A 13,932-nucleotide genomic window follows, 5' to 3' on the forward strand; every position below is an offset into this window, starting at 1 on the left:
TACTTTCCGCGGATGTTGTCGGGGGGGTAGGCGCTCTGGCATGGGTTAAAACGGCGGGTACAACCCCTCGGGAGCGGGAAGGGATGTCTCTCTTTCTATCTACACGAGGCGCCGTCTATACCGACCTCGGGAAAAAAAAATGAGTTATCGTGCTGTATGTGGGAGCGTGGTGGCGATTGCGATCACCGGGATTTCCCCTGCTTTCCGCGCTGTAAACTGCCGCGCGATCAACGGGAAATTATAGGGTTGCCGTTTGGGGGAAATTAACCGGCGTTATAGGTTTGAAGTTCGTTTCGCGTGCGAAGAAGACGTACTTATATCGGTACCCAACTCTGAACTATAAATAATACGAATATTTTTCGAGTATATCGGGAGAAGATTTAAAGGGAAAACACTCCAGGCTAAAGCACTGAATTTTCAGAAATTATTTTATATCGTAAGAAGACACCAAATTTTCAAGAATCATCATGTTGCACTTAAACCTAAGTTCTCCTCTCTTATTAAAATTTTCTCTCAATTTATTAACAAATCCAATTCGATATACTTTGCGTGCCAAAATGTGCGATTGAAGAAAAACAATCCCTTCTAATTTACAACCGACTATTCTTGGACAGATAACATCGTCCTCCTCCTCCTCCTCCAATTATCTTCCTACGTTCGTATTCGCGATAGCGCTGTCGACACACCTAGGAATCGGGGATTTCAGATGACAATACCGAACGGGGGGGATGAGCCTGAGCGCATCGCGAAAGATATGGGGAGAAAGAGGGGGCGGCTGGGGATAAGAGACGAGGCGTCCGGTCTTGGCGTCCGACGAGCAACGCTCGTCTCACCCCCTGGGCGTCGTGGCGGTGCCAGAAGAAGTATTCTTGCATTGGCCGTCGACATCACCGTCGTCTTCGTCGTCGTCGTCGGTCGGCCCAGTGGCGGCGGCGACGACGTCAGCGACGCCGCTCCACGCTTGGCGTCGAGGTTAGCGCCAGCCGGTCGCTCGAATCGGCGCCTGGCTGTCTCTTTCTCTCTGTCCCTCTCCCTCTCCCTCTCTCTTTCTCTCTTTTGTTTGTCTGCAGCCGGGAGAGAGCAGCCGTCGTTTCGTCGTCGTCGTCGTCGTCGTCGTTCGTTCGACGGCGACGACGTGGCTCTGCCAGCCGGCTGTCGCCGTCGCCATCCGCGCGGCCTCCCCTTCCCTTCCCGACCCAATCCTTCGCTCGCGTTTCGGATCCCGTGCCCCCCGCCTGCTCGATCTATTCCGCGGGCGTGGATGCGTTTAGGTAATGAAACGACGCCACATCTCGCGAAAAATTGCTCTCGCCGTTTAAACGCCGCTCGCGAGCCGCGTTTACCCGCGGCGGCCCCCGCGACACCGTCGCGTCGTTAGCGAGCGTTGAAATTACCGCCGCGCCGGTGCGTCGCCTGCGCGGTCTCCAGCAGCCATCCATTCATCCGTCGTATACCCCGTCGCGATTCGTATTAATTAATCTGTATTAAGCGTGACGACTCGTATTGTCGTGTTTAGCGAGCAAATCTATCCGATCGCGCTCGATGGCGAGGTTTTTCAAAGTTTAAAAAGTATTGACGCATTAGCGATCACGTACATTGTCGTTTTTCAGAGAGCCTTCTGGCTGTTTACCAGAGTCTTCTGAATATTTCCTGTTCCGCGAAACGAAGGAGATCGTTTCGTCATATTTTCCCCGCCGCGATTATATAAACTTTGCGAAGTGCGAACAATCTTGGAAAATGCCTGATCACATTGCGCTCAATTTTCGTGGCTTAACGATGCAAAAGTTTAAATAAAATTAATTTATTTTTAAAGTCGCTTTACCCACGATCCATCATGTTTCGATCGAAGATCAAGTGGCTTTGCATTTTTTTTAACGTGCTTTTATTCTCTCTTTCGAGACGGGGGAATCGATCGCGGTGCACCGCGCCGCCGCGTCCGTCGGGGCCCGCGGCAAAATTCCGAGGCCCCATCGTCATAACAAACAAGGCATCAATCCGGTAACTGACGCTGCGAGCGCGCGCGCCGCAACTTGTTCGCGTAATTAGATCACGATCCTGCGGCGCGGTAACCGAAACCGAACGCGGATCGTTTCGTAGCTGAGGGCCAGCCTTGTGGGTAATGGGACCTCGCCGTGCCGACGTGATTCGTGAAGCCGGGCGAAAGGGCTCGTCCCCGATTGCCGTCCGTCGATCGTCTCCCATCATCACGGTGGTATCGGCCCCCCGAAACTATCGGGGGCTATGTTTTACGAAAGGGGCTTTGGTCCCGGCCGGCGCCGCTGCTGGCGACGCGCATACACGTTCCTCCTCTCTGATTTCTCCCATCCTTCCTTTTCTCTCTTTCGCCTCGTCGCCCTTCTCACTGCCGGCCCGACGTGGCGTCCCTTAACCCAAACCATTATCCGTGTACCGCACGATTATAGGGCAACGGGACCGACAAATAGTCGCAGGCTATATCCATAGGCGCCAGCAAGAAGGGACGCGTTTTCTCTGAGGGCGTTTTTAATTTCCGCCGACAAACTTACGCGTTTATCTCCCATAGAGACCCTCTAACAGAGTCTGGCCATAAGGAGAGCCAGTTTTGATTGGTCCGCCAGTTTTGTCAAAGCAAGAGAAATAGAAAGAGAAAAAGATATAAGAGAGAAAGAGAAAGCGACATGAATGTATATCCTTCTCTCTCGCAGGATTTTGATAAAACTGGCCTTATGGCCAGACTCTGTTAGAGGGTCTCTAATCTCCCAGAAACTAAGGCACCAGCTGGAGGAAAATCGACGCAATTGGAAGCTCCTTCAAAAAGTTTCCGATTGTTCACGTGTTAAGAATCATTCTCGGCTAATATCAATCATTATAATTATAATTTGATGAAGAAAATGTCTATACTTATATATTATAAGCAAAAATATATATTCTTATTATTCCTCGTATTTGTGTGCCGTTTGTATTTGGAAAAATCGTGCTTCCGAATTAAAAGCGTGACGTTTCTACGATGAAACATTTCGCGCCGTCGGATGAAGATTTCTCCAGACGTCTCCGCCTCCTCCCGAAAATATGGATCTTTGACGCCCATGCGAAGCACCCCCGGCGGATCCCTTCTCCGCCTGGCACATACGGTTCTCCTCGCTAACGCAAACAAACCCACATACCTACACTCGTGCATCGGTTAACAATCCGTCCGTCGCATTTTTGCCCTCGTCATTTGCAACGTGTTAGCAAGACCGTCGGCGTCGTCGACATCCCCGCGCGTTTGGCGTCGCTGGGATATTAAATTTGAATCTATCGTCTGAGAGGCTTGTAATAGGCTACATCCTATTTTAACAAAAGGGCAAGAAAATATCTAAAACTAAAGTGGAAAGACCCACTTATCGATTAGCGATGTATCTTTCTTTGCAATTTTATATCATCTTCGTCATCGAGTATCTCCGGTTGATCTTGATATAATTGAGTTTCAAGTTGAGATCTGTCGAATTAAATTCTTTTGAAATCAATGAGTGAATTTTGATGCTCTTTTTCGAAACGTACTTTATTTTCTAATTCTTTGCGATTCAAAAATATTAATATCTCGACGGTGTTTCGCGAAGAAAAGGATCAATCGCAAATCGATCGAGGAGTACGTCTACCTGGAGGCGTCGAGCGTTTACCTCCGCGATACCCTGTGTTATCCGTTAAGAGCTCGAGAGCTCCTCAGATAACGCGCCGCGGCGATTCGCGGCCGGTCGCAACTTCCTGGGGCAGCAGGTGTAACGCCGGCAGGTGATGCAACGCCCACGCTCCGGTGAGACCGCCGATAAAGCAGCTCGCACGATCTCCTCTCCTTTTACCTGGGCCGTAAAGTAAAACCTCTCTCGAGTTACCTCAGGCTGATCTCGTTCCGCACAGCGCGTTCGAGCGACGAGCGACGCGGCACTCTTACGGCGTTATCGCGGTACCGCGTGCCTCTCGTCGTCGACTCGCCGTGATCCGCGCTAACGATCTCCAGACGGAGCGGATCCGGCGAGAGCGCGTTACGTTACGTAACGACGTTGAATCTCGCTGGTATCGGAAAACAACGGGGTTATTTATTCCTCCAGCTGGCCTGCGGCGGGCTGCACGGTACTCCCCGCGCGAAACCGCGAAACCGTAAGCGTAACGCGTGGCGTGACGACGACGACGACGACGTCTAAAGTGCGCCATGAGGATGTACGTGGGCCACGCACAGGCCCGCGCGTTCGCCCGCACTTAGTCCCACCAGCAGCAAAGCGGCGGGCGGACACGCCGCCGGGAGCGAGTGATCGCGGTCGCGTTCTTTCCGCGGCCGGTTCCTACGACGCGACGAGCGCCTACGACGAACCTACGCGCGGACGGGAGCATGGACGAGCCGCCGACGGCGACGTACCTGGGTCTAGACCTGAGCACGCAGCAGGTAAAAAAAAAACGATGTAGTACTTAAAGCTGAGACGCGCCGCGGGACGCGACGAGGACACGCGGAAATTGACACGCGGAAGTTCGAGCGTTTAGCGTGTCAACGCGTAATCTAAACAAACGGAACCGCTTGAGAGAAGCGGAAGAGGAACATCGTGTGGTCCCTCTCGGATCATTTCTCAATCCTTTCGAATTGTTTTGTTTATCTAGAAAAGTGTTCGAGAGACTGATGTCTATTTCTATCAATGTTTAATTTTTAAAACTGGGGAATAGGAGTGGACATCAATCTCGATTAACTTTAATCTTGGTTTAACTTTTTATCTTTTTCGAATTCTTAAAACTAGAGATTAAAGTTAATCGACCTTGGTAGAAATGGGATATTAGTCCCGGTTAAGCTCCATTAACATTAATCTCGGTTTAACTTACTTTTTAATTTCTAATTCTTAAAATTAGAAAAAGAAAAAAGTGAGTTAAACTGAGATTAAAATTCATCTGCATTAATACAAATTGACATTAGGGACATTACTCGATTATTCTGCGACGCTCGCGCGTCAGGATTATTCCGATGACCACGCGGTATTAACACAACAATACCGGTGCTTGGCACCTTATTTCGACATTTTTTCAGAGAGGTGAAGATCGGAATCGGCACGAACGAAATGAGATTTTGCTCCGGAATCAAAACTTCAATGCTGCAGACACGCGCGAAAACGGTCGTTCCTCATTAAAGAGAAGATAATGTTAACGTGTGTCTGATTTATCTTTCTATGTTTTGTATAGCTGCCGAAAGTTGTAATCACCGAAATCACAGTCGGTTCCGTAAAAACGGACGATCCTCCGTGAAAAGGGGCTTCGCGGGAAAATTTCCAATTTAGACTCGCGCTATTCTTTTTCTTTTCCGAAAACCTGCACGCGGAACGTTTCGTGATTCGATGCACGCGATGCAAATCTCGTTTCCCTAAGAATCGCGCCGGATGTTTCTGGGAAAACAAGAGTAACAAAAGCGCAGCGGCTTTAAAACCGCGCTAATTGCACTGAACTTGAATTGCGCTAATTACCGGGAATTCTATACGTGAGCGTAATTTAAGCGCGAACATCCTCGGAAATCTATCATCCTGTGGCAGCGTTCGTCCGTTTAATTCGACTTCTTAAATTCCTCCGTTAACCGCCAGGCGATTCAATTTATTAATGCTCGTTACTTCGTCGTCAATGCCCCTATTCACTTCGAGAGTGATAACCTTACGAAGTGTGTTTACGAGTTTCATTAGCGGCGAATAGAGATGACCCGGCAGGAGGACAAGGAAGGGGGGGGGGGAAGAGGGAGGAGGAGCCGGAGTTTACTCGACGCCCGTGTTACGCGTGTCTCGAAGTATGTCAATACGACGGCTGTTTCGTAAGGTATTCTACGCAGGAAACACGCGAGCGAGCTCGAAAGAGCCGTCGCGAGGCGCTCTGACGTCTCCGGGGGGGTCACCATATTATCTAATATAGCGCCGATAACACGGACTGCCTGTCGGCAGATAAAGCCGCATGGAGGAAAGGCGTAATCTGCGAATCCGGCGAAAAATGCGACGAGATAGAAGTATTATGGCCGATAATTAATATCGCGGGGCGCTACGACGCTAAAAAAAAATCGGCGTGCACCGCGGGGTACAAGGACCGAGTTGCACCGGCGCGGCGCGCGACGATAATATAAATAGCTGCATTTATTATTTCTGTCGTTGCCGTCGATATTATTGCCGTTCGTCCGAACGTACGATCGCGCGAGGGTTACTCGAGAGATCATTAACGCGGATGCTGGACCCGCGGATGCAGATTTAATCGGACTAATCGCGATCTCAATCTGATTTCAGTTGAAAGCGGTGGTGGTTGATGATAATCTGGCCGTGCTGCACGAGACCAGCGTACAATTCGACAATGATCTACCGGAATTTAGGTACGATCAAAGGGATCTCTAAATAAGAATGCAATTTTTACGTTTTGTGATCGCAATTAAATTAGTTGCTCACAAAATTTACTAACTATTTTTATTATATATTATGAAGGATATTAATTTATATTATCGTTGTATATTTATTGAGATATATTCCGGCGAATTAAACCGTCCGTCGGAAGGCATTTGCGGTATCTAGCGATATACGTTCAAGTTTACATAACGAGTTCAATTCCAACGTTCGCAGAACTTACGGAGGGGTCATACGGAAGAAGGAAGAATCGCATGTCGTGGTGGTGCCTTCTCTGATGTGGGTTAAGGCCTTGGACATGATACTGGACAAACTACGCGTCTGCGGCGTCGACTTTAGCAAAGTAGCAGCCATTTCTGGTTGCGCGCAGGTAACACGGCTGTAAAATCGATTATTTTATGAGATATACCGTAGAGATACACCGTAAAGATATGTTTATTTCATGTACGACATTTTATGTGCGAGCAGCAACACGGCACGGTCTATTGGGGTAAAGGCAGCCGGGGTCGGTTACAGCGTTTGGACCCCATAAAATTCTTGCACGAACAATTCGCCACGTCGTTCTCCGTGACTCATTCGCCCGTATGGATGGACTCCAGCACGTCGAAAGAGTGCGACGTTTTGGAGGAGATCGTGGGTGGCCCACACGTAAGCATAACGTTCTCACTCTTCGCTTTCTTAGATGTAATAAGAATGGATTACACAACTCGCAAAAATATACACCAAAATATCTGATATATATATATATATATATATATATGTTAAAGTTTGTATGAATGCATACGTTTATTGGCTAACATTAGCTTTCACGAGGGTTTATTTCCGCGATGCGAAATATCCCGAACGACTGACAGTTGTAACTACGCGCGAACAAATTGGCCAAATATTTAAAGTAGCCGACTCAGACTTTGGTGTTGCGCGCCGGACCCGAGTCGAATAGAGTTTATCCACGCGGCGCTGTGATTTCAGAAATTAGCGGAAATAACGGGTTCACGGGCGTACGAGAGATTCTCGGGACCGCAGATTGCGAAAATAGCACGCACGAAGCCGGAAGCCTACTGCAGCACTGAGGTATTACCTACTAAAAACTCGTGGCTTCCTTCGAAAAAATGAAAACGGCAATCCAACCGAGGTACCCGTTACGTATGGCTATATCTGATTGAACTTAACTTACAATTTATATCGCTTACTTGATGAGTGCGTTTGTTGGTTTTACAAAGTGTACTAATGCATAACGATTGATATCATTAACTCGCCGTTGGCGTTCTTACGTTTTTTAATTTTTTTTTTTAAATACTTTGACAGAAGTATACAATCTAAAAATTTCTGCGACGCAACCGCAGTGTGATTTAACGCCTCTAATTATATCACGATGATCGAAGCTGTGCGTCATACGCTTTTTGCCGCTTCTAAAAGGCGTCTAAGCCGAATGTTATCATTTATGTATATCCCGTTTTCTTTCTCTCTCTCTCCAGAGGATCTCGTTGGTGAGCAACTTTATCGCCTCCTTATTTCTGGGCGATTACGCGCCTATCGATTGGTCGGATGGCTCGGGTATGAATCTCTTGAATATCCGTACGAAAGACTGGGACGATATGCTATTGGAGGTAAAATCGCGTTGTATACGTACATTTAATACATGCTTGCTCGCTGGTATACTTAAATGTGCATATTTAATAGACTTGCGCATCAGGGCTGAGAGAGAAACTGGGTAAGCCTGTTTCGTCGTACAGCGACATCGGTCCTATATCGCCTTATTTCGTGGAAAGATTCGGTTTCAACGAGGAATGCAGGATAATCGCATTCACTGGGGACAATCCCGGCTCCTTAATAAGTATGTAATATTAGTCGTGCGCTCAGCCGATTTCGCGTTAATATAATGAATAACAACCTTAGAATAGTCTGTTGTACTCACGACAAGAATGACACGTGTAGGTATGAGGCTAAAAGAAGGTGATATCGCTTGCAGCCTGGGCACAAGTGATACCTTGTTCCTATGGTTGAACGAACCCAAAACTATAACGGACGGTCACGTATTGTGCAATCCAGTGGACGATCAGGCTTACATGGCGTTACTTTGGTAAGCGTTTTCTATCACGATTATTATGACGACAACATAAAAGTAATGGTAATATTGTATTGCAGCTTTAAAAACGGTTCTCTAACGCGCGAAAGGATACGGAACGATGCTGCGCAAGGCAGCTGGCAGATATTCAACGAATTATTAGAAAGTACTCCACGAGGGAATTTCGGCAATTTTGCTTTATATTTCGATACGCAAGAGATCCTACCTTTCGTCATTGGAGATTATAGATACAACAAAGCCAATGACGAGATCTCTCGATACAGTTCGAAGGAAGTGGAAGTGAGAGCGCTTATCGAGGGTCAATTTGTCGCAAAGAGAGCGTACGCTGAAGACTTTGGATTTGTCATCGGTAAGTGATGCAAATTTCTCTCTTACAATCTCATTTCGCAAGAATTTCCGATAACTTTCTTTTTTTACGAAGGACCTAGTACTCGGATAATTGCAACGGGAGGTGCGTCTGTAAATAAAGCTATACTGCAAGTGCTTTCCGACGTGTTTAATTCACCAGTGTATATCTCGGTAACTATATTGCGATAATAATATTCATTATTATTATTCATATTTAATATATGTACAGGTACTTCATACTTTTATAATTATGTTCGATAGGAAGCAGCTAATTCGGCTATGATGGGTGCGGCATATCAAGCAAAACACGGTTTACTACGAAATAATTGTAGCTTCAATGAAATTACACGCTGCTTGCCGGAATTAACGCTGACATGCCAGCCTTACGATGATGCCGAATCGGTAAGTAAAACGAATGTTTGAATATCTTTTATCGTAGTTGATCATTAATTAATATTTTTAGATTTATAAACCTATGACTGCACGTTATCGCAAAATTGTGGATCAGATATTGAAGAAAAGGAGCGAACAGAAACATATGTAAATCTTGTACATGTAACAAAATGTTCGAAAAAGGCCTCTTACGCACGATATTTCTTGAAACAAATACAAAGCGATAGATTTGAGCTTTTTGAGAAAATTTTTCTACATATATTTTTCTATATTTAAATTATTTAGAATATTGAAATTGATATACTTTTTATTGTACTTTAAACAAGTAGCATTTTATGTACGGGTGAGAATCTCTCGTACATTTTATTTTGTACGAATATGTAAAAAATTCTCTTATTCTCAGCTTTAATTGTAAATAATATATTGTCATGCATCTTAATTTTTTAAAGCATTAAAAAATAAAATGATTATTCTATAATATATAAAACAACCGTAGAAATATATATATCCATGAAATATCTTGAAATAAATCATGGCTATTACCATTTCAATTTTGTAATTGTAACGAAATACTCATGTCAACCAAATTCGAAAAGCAAATCTTATTTTCATTTATTATTACACAAGTACTAAGACAAGTACACGTAATGCAAGAGACATCAAGCTTGAATTACAACGAAAAAAATCATATTTAATGTAATATTTATTGAAATTATATTATAAATTATAATTGTTACACGTTATTAGATGGATCTTGAATAAATCCAATATATATTTTAATCATATATCTTATTTTGAAATGATTACAGCAATGTTAGAATATTGATATAACGTATAATTATAACAATATTTTTAATTCATATATTCACCTTTTTTATTTACTTCTTTCTACCACCTCTCTCCTTTGGTAGCAAGTTGATAACATTACCGGAAGTTAAATTATAATACGCAAGAGTATTGTTATCCTTGAAGAACATACCCTGGAAGCAGAAATTAGATTTACAGAATATCATATTTATTCGTAATCGTGTACATCCGAGAAAACTCGCCAACGATCCTTACCTCATACTGTAACTTTTGTTTCCCAGGTGGCATGCCAATTTGCTCGTGAATAAGCGCTTTCATAGTTGCCACAGTATCACTTACTTGCAAGGTGATATTCAATGTCTGTCCGTTCAATTTCCATTCAGCCTTCTCAGTCATCATAGGTACAGCGATATTAACTTGTACGGGACCCTAAATAAAAGAGGATTATATTTCTAGAAGTTCAGATATATTTTGATTTTGAGTTTTTCGATAAATTGGCATTAATCTTTTTACCTTATTTCTAGCAAGGAATTGTTGCTCCGGAATTAATGAATCTTCGGTTCTCAGTTTCTTAGTCTGCGGTTCTTCTTCCATAGGTTTACTAGCAGGATGTTTCAACCCAATCTTCGAAAAAGGAAAAAATTAAAATAAATTAATTAATAAATATAAAGCAATAAATAAGTGTAGTACAGTTGTATTTTATAACAAATTACTTACAGCAGACGACATCGGCGGCTGTATTGGCGGTGGCGTTGGCATGAACGGTGACATCGCCGGAGCTGCAACAGATAATTTTATTTCGATTAGCTATATCTATAAAAATGTAATAACAAAAAATATATTTTTCAAAATATAGATACGTGAAAAAATTTCGTACTCATCAGAGGTGGTGGTCGAGGCGCCATGGGTGGCATAGGTGCCATCATCATCATTGGTGGTTGCGGCATCATCGGTTGAGGTATACCCATGGTAGGCATACTCATGGTTGGCGGTGGAGGAGGTTGAGCAGGTACTGGCAGAGGTTTTGGTGCAGGGGGCTTTGGAGGTGCTTTCAATGTAGCTTGCGGCTTCGAAGCGGCGGCAGCCATGTGGGAAAGCTCGGTTACACGATTGACCGGTTTTGGACCTATCTTTTCCTTCTCCTCGTCAGGCAGAAGACCCTTGACCTTATGTATCTGATGAATCTGTTCTTCCAGCGTGATATTAGCTCGAGCTGCTCTCGTCGCTGCTTCCACACTGGAGGTGTGACCGTCCCACGTGACCTTGTCGTCCTTCTTCTTGTCCTCTTCACCAATCTTCTTACCAATCGCTGTTTCTTCGTCGCCCACGCCGAATATATCAGTACGTCTTTCGGCAAGTTGCTTGAGACTTGCCTCGATTGCTGTGCCCGGCGCGAATACAGTCTCCTGTGCCAGTTTGTCTAGATGCTTGTCTCTTTGCTCGACCCAGCGTGGATCCAACAATCCGATACGCATATGTTCTTGCACTTTACTGGCAGGAATACGCTCGCCAGTAATCGGCGAAATCAGGTACTCATCCGGAGCAGCAGGACGAGCAGCTTTAATAGCTACAAAAATATTGAGAGTAAAATATTGGTGTATTAAAATAATCAATAATTCTAACTGATGATTAGAGAATATGCTTACTATGTTGTTTCGGATCATATCCTTTCTTGACCACCACGTTTCCTGGTGTAGGCGGCAACGGCGGCGGTTGCATGCTCGTTTCTCGTGGTTTGGGTTCTTTAGATTTGTGAGTGTCACCTGGTGGAGACACATCATCCTCATCACTAGAATCTTCCTCCATATCTTGTACCTAGAAATATTAAGTTATATTGCAGTACAAATATTCACATCAAATCGATATTGTGCACAATAGATAACGGAATATACTTACTTGATTATTATCTTTCGCACGATCACCCTTCTCCCCTTCGCGATTTTGCGTTTCCTCTTCCGCGTCACTATCGATTTGCATCTCCACATCTTCACCCTCCTCTATACGTTCCTATAAATATTTTTAACCGATATATTTTACGTAATTGTCATATGGCACAGTATTTTAAACATTAAACAAAATAATTTTAACGGTACAAAAAAATCATGATCAAACCTGCATAAGAACGCGTGCGCCAACTTCGTCTGGTGTTGTCGGCGCTGGGAAATTACCAACTTCAAATTGTTGATAGTCCACGGTCTCAACCACGACGAAGTCATGCCAGTCAATCTGCGCATAGGCGACTCTCTCCCTTTCCAATTCCTCCTCCTCCTTGCGCCTCTGTGCCTCCTGATATTTTAAATACTCAGCACGATATTTCACTTGCTCCAAAATCTTATCCATGTTGAACGCTTCATCCTTGAGACGTGGCAACAAATCTTTCGGTGGAATCAATACCTAGAAAAAAAAAATTATATTACAATTTCTTGTTTTTTAAACAATATATTTGTATTGATTTTGAAACAAGTGCACTGCGTTTATCTACCTTGGTGTACTGTTCCAAGAGTTTAGTGAAGTACTGAAATAAGGAATGCTGAGGACGTAAGAAATCAAATTGAAAATTCCTCTGCTCGCGATTCATTAGATTGGTCAAGAACTGTCTTCCGTTACGCGCGACGAATTGAGCGGTTAACTTCACAATGTCTCTGAAAGAAAAGTTTCGCTTTGTTTACTAAAATGTAAAATATCAGTTATCTATATATAAAGATTATTACATACAAATCCAAAGCAGATATGGAAGGAGGATCTGCGATGAATTCAAACTCCGTCGGCGGGTCCTTGGGTACAAACGGCTGTTCCACTTGTTTCAGGATCTCCTGCTGCTTTTGATGAGCAGTGAGATTGACAGTTTTCCCAGGAGCTGAACCTATCGTAGGCTCTTGGCCCTTTCCTTCCTTGAATTCCTTTACTTTATGCTGATAATAAGCATGATAAGGATCGCCGAAGTTCAAGAAATTGAACTTGGGATTGCCCAGTTCGTTCTGTCTGATCCTGGATTCGAATTCCGGTCCATTCCTGGCCACGAAGCTGGCGGTTTTGTCAACGATATCTGAACTTCTGCATAAGGAAAAACAAATAAACGCATATGTGTGGAAGTGCTGTACGCCGAATATCGCACCAGTAGTGCGATTCTGTAACTCGTTATGCGTCGTTATGTGCTCATAACGACAGTTGCGCAGCTTTTTTCTTATATATAGTATACCTGCGCAACTGTCGTTATAAACACATAACGACAGCATAACGAGTTACAGAATCGCACTACAGTACCCCTATTCTGTAATTCTTAATGACGTGTCGTCACGCAGCTTTTTTCCCCATATAGTATACCTGCGCAACAACAATATAACAATAACGACACTGTTGTTAAGAGCTACAGAATCAGGATCCAGGGTTGGTCAACGCGTTATGTATGCAAAATATACGCGTGTCATATACAAAATACACTTTCTACAGTCGTTTTTCTCCTGGCCCTGCGGCGAACATTAGTTAAACACAGTTCTTGGCAAAGGATACTCCTAACCTCAGGTGGAGGATAAATGATGCCCACGATCGGCTGCGACGAGGGAACGTTGTTCTCCTCGTTCTCGGTGGCTGGCGGCTGCGGCAACGCGACTTCTTGCGCGGGCATTTTGCAATCGGTGTATTCGCAACAATCGCAACGATAAATATATTAGGAACCACCGAATTTTCACGTAATGCGTAAATGCTGCCCCGTCCCTCCACTCCACTCCACTCCCTCCGCGACGGCCTCGACTCCAGCGACGCCGCGTTTTCTAGACGTCAATAAAACAGGATCGATAAAATAGGCATCTATAATATTTGAAAAAGCTAGATTTTTAATAAATAAATAATTATTTATGCTCCATTTTTATAGTCGAGTTTTTCACAGAGAATTTTACTTTTTTATGACACAAATTCTCTATTGTTCTTCATTTATTA

At 44.2% G+C, this 13,932-nt stretch overlaps 2 protein-coding genes across 2 annotated transcripts; one reads left to right on the forward strand and one right to left on the reverse strand.

Annotated features, from left to right (window-relative positions):
- Nucleotides 1-3,928: 3,928 nt before the first annotated feature.
- On the forward strand, nucleotides 3,929-9,974 carry LOC139813968 (xylulose kinase). The gene is made up of 12 exons (XM_071779881.1): nucleotides 3,929-4,399; nucleotides 6,252-6,334; nucleotides 6,579-6,732; nucleotides 6,831-7,010; nucleotides 7,332-7,433; nucleotides 7,838-7,969; nucleotides 8,043-8,196; nucleotides 8,298-8,442; nucleotides 8,508-8,797; nucleotides 8,870-8,967; nucleotides 9,058-9,198; nucleotides 9,260-9,974. Exons 1-12 carry the CDS (start codon nucleotides 4,346-4,348, stop codon nucleotides 9,338-9,340), a joined length of 1,614 nt encoding a protein of 537 aa, XP_071635982.1. The 5' UTR covers nucleotides 3,929-4,345; the 3' UTR covers nucleotides 9,341-9,974.
- Sf3a1 (splicing factor 3A subunit 1) lies at nucleotides 9,875-13,732 on the reverse strand. The gene is made up of 11 exons (XM_071779840.1): nucleotides 13,507-13,732; nucleotides 12,712-13,042; nucleotides 12,479-12,638; nucleotides 12,109-12,390; nucleotides 11,893-12,003; nucleotides 11,643-11,811; nucleotides 10,874-11,563; nucleotides 10,714-10,775; nucleotides 10,510-10,620; nucleotides 10,252-10,425; nucleotides 9,875-10,169 (listed from the first exon to the last, which is right to left on the reverse strand). Exons 1-11 carry the CDS (start codon nucleotides 13,619-13,621, stop codon nucleotides 10,068-10,070), a joined length of 2,307 nt encoding a protein of 768 aa, XP_071635941.1. The 5' UTR covers nucleotides 13,622-13,732; the 3' UTR covers nucleotides 9,875-10,067.
- Between the last annotated feature and the right edge of the window lie 200 nt (nucleotides 13,733-13,932).

Source organism: Temnothorax longispinosus, chromosome 1 (assembly GCF_030848805.1).
Source record: "Temnothorax longispinosus isolate EJ_2023e chromosome 1, Tlon_JGU_v1, whole genome shotgun sequence".
NCBI lineage: Eukaryota > Metazoa > Arthropoda > Insecta > Hymenoptera > Formicidae > Temnothorax > Temnothorax longispinosus.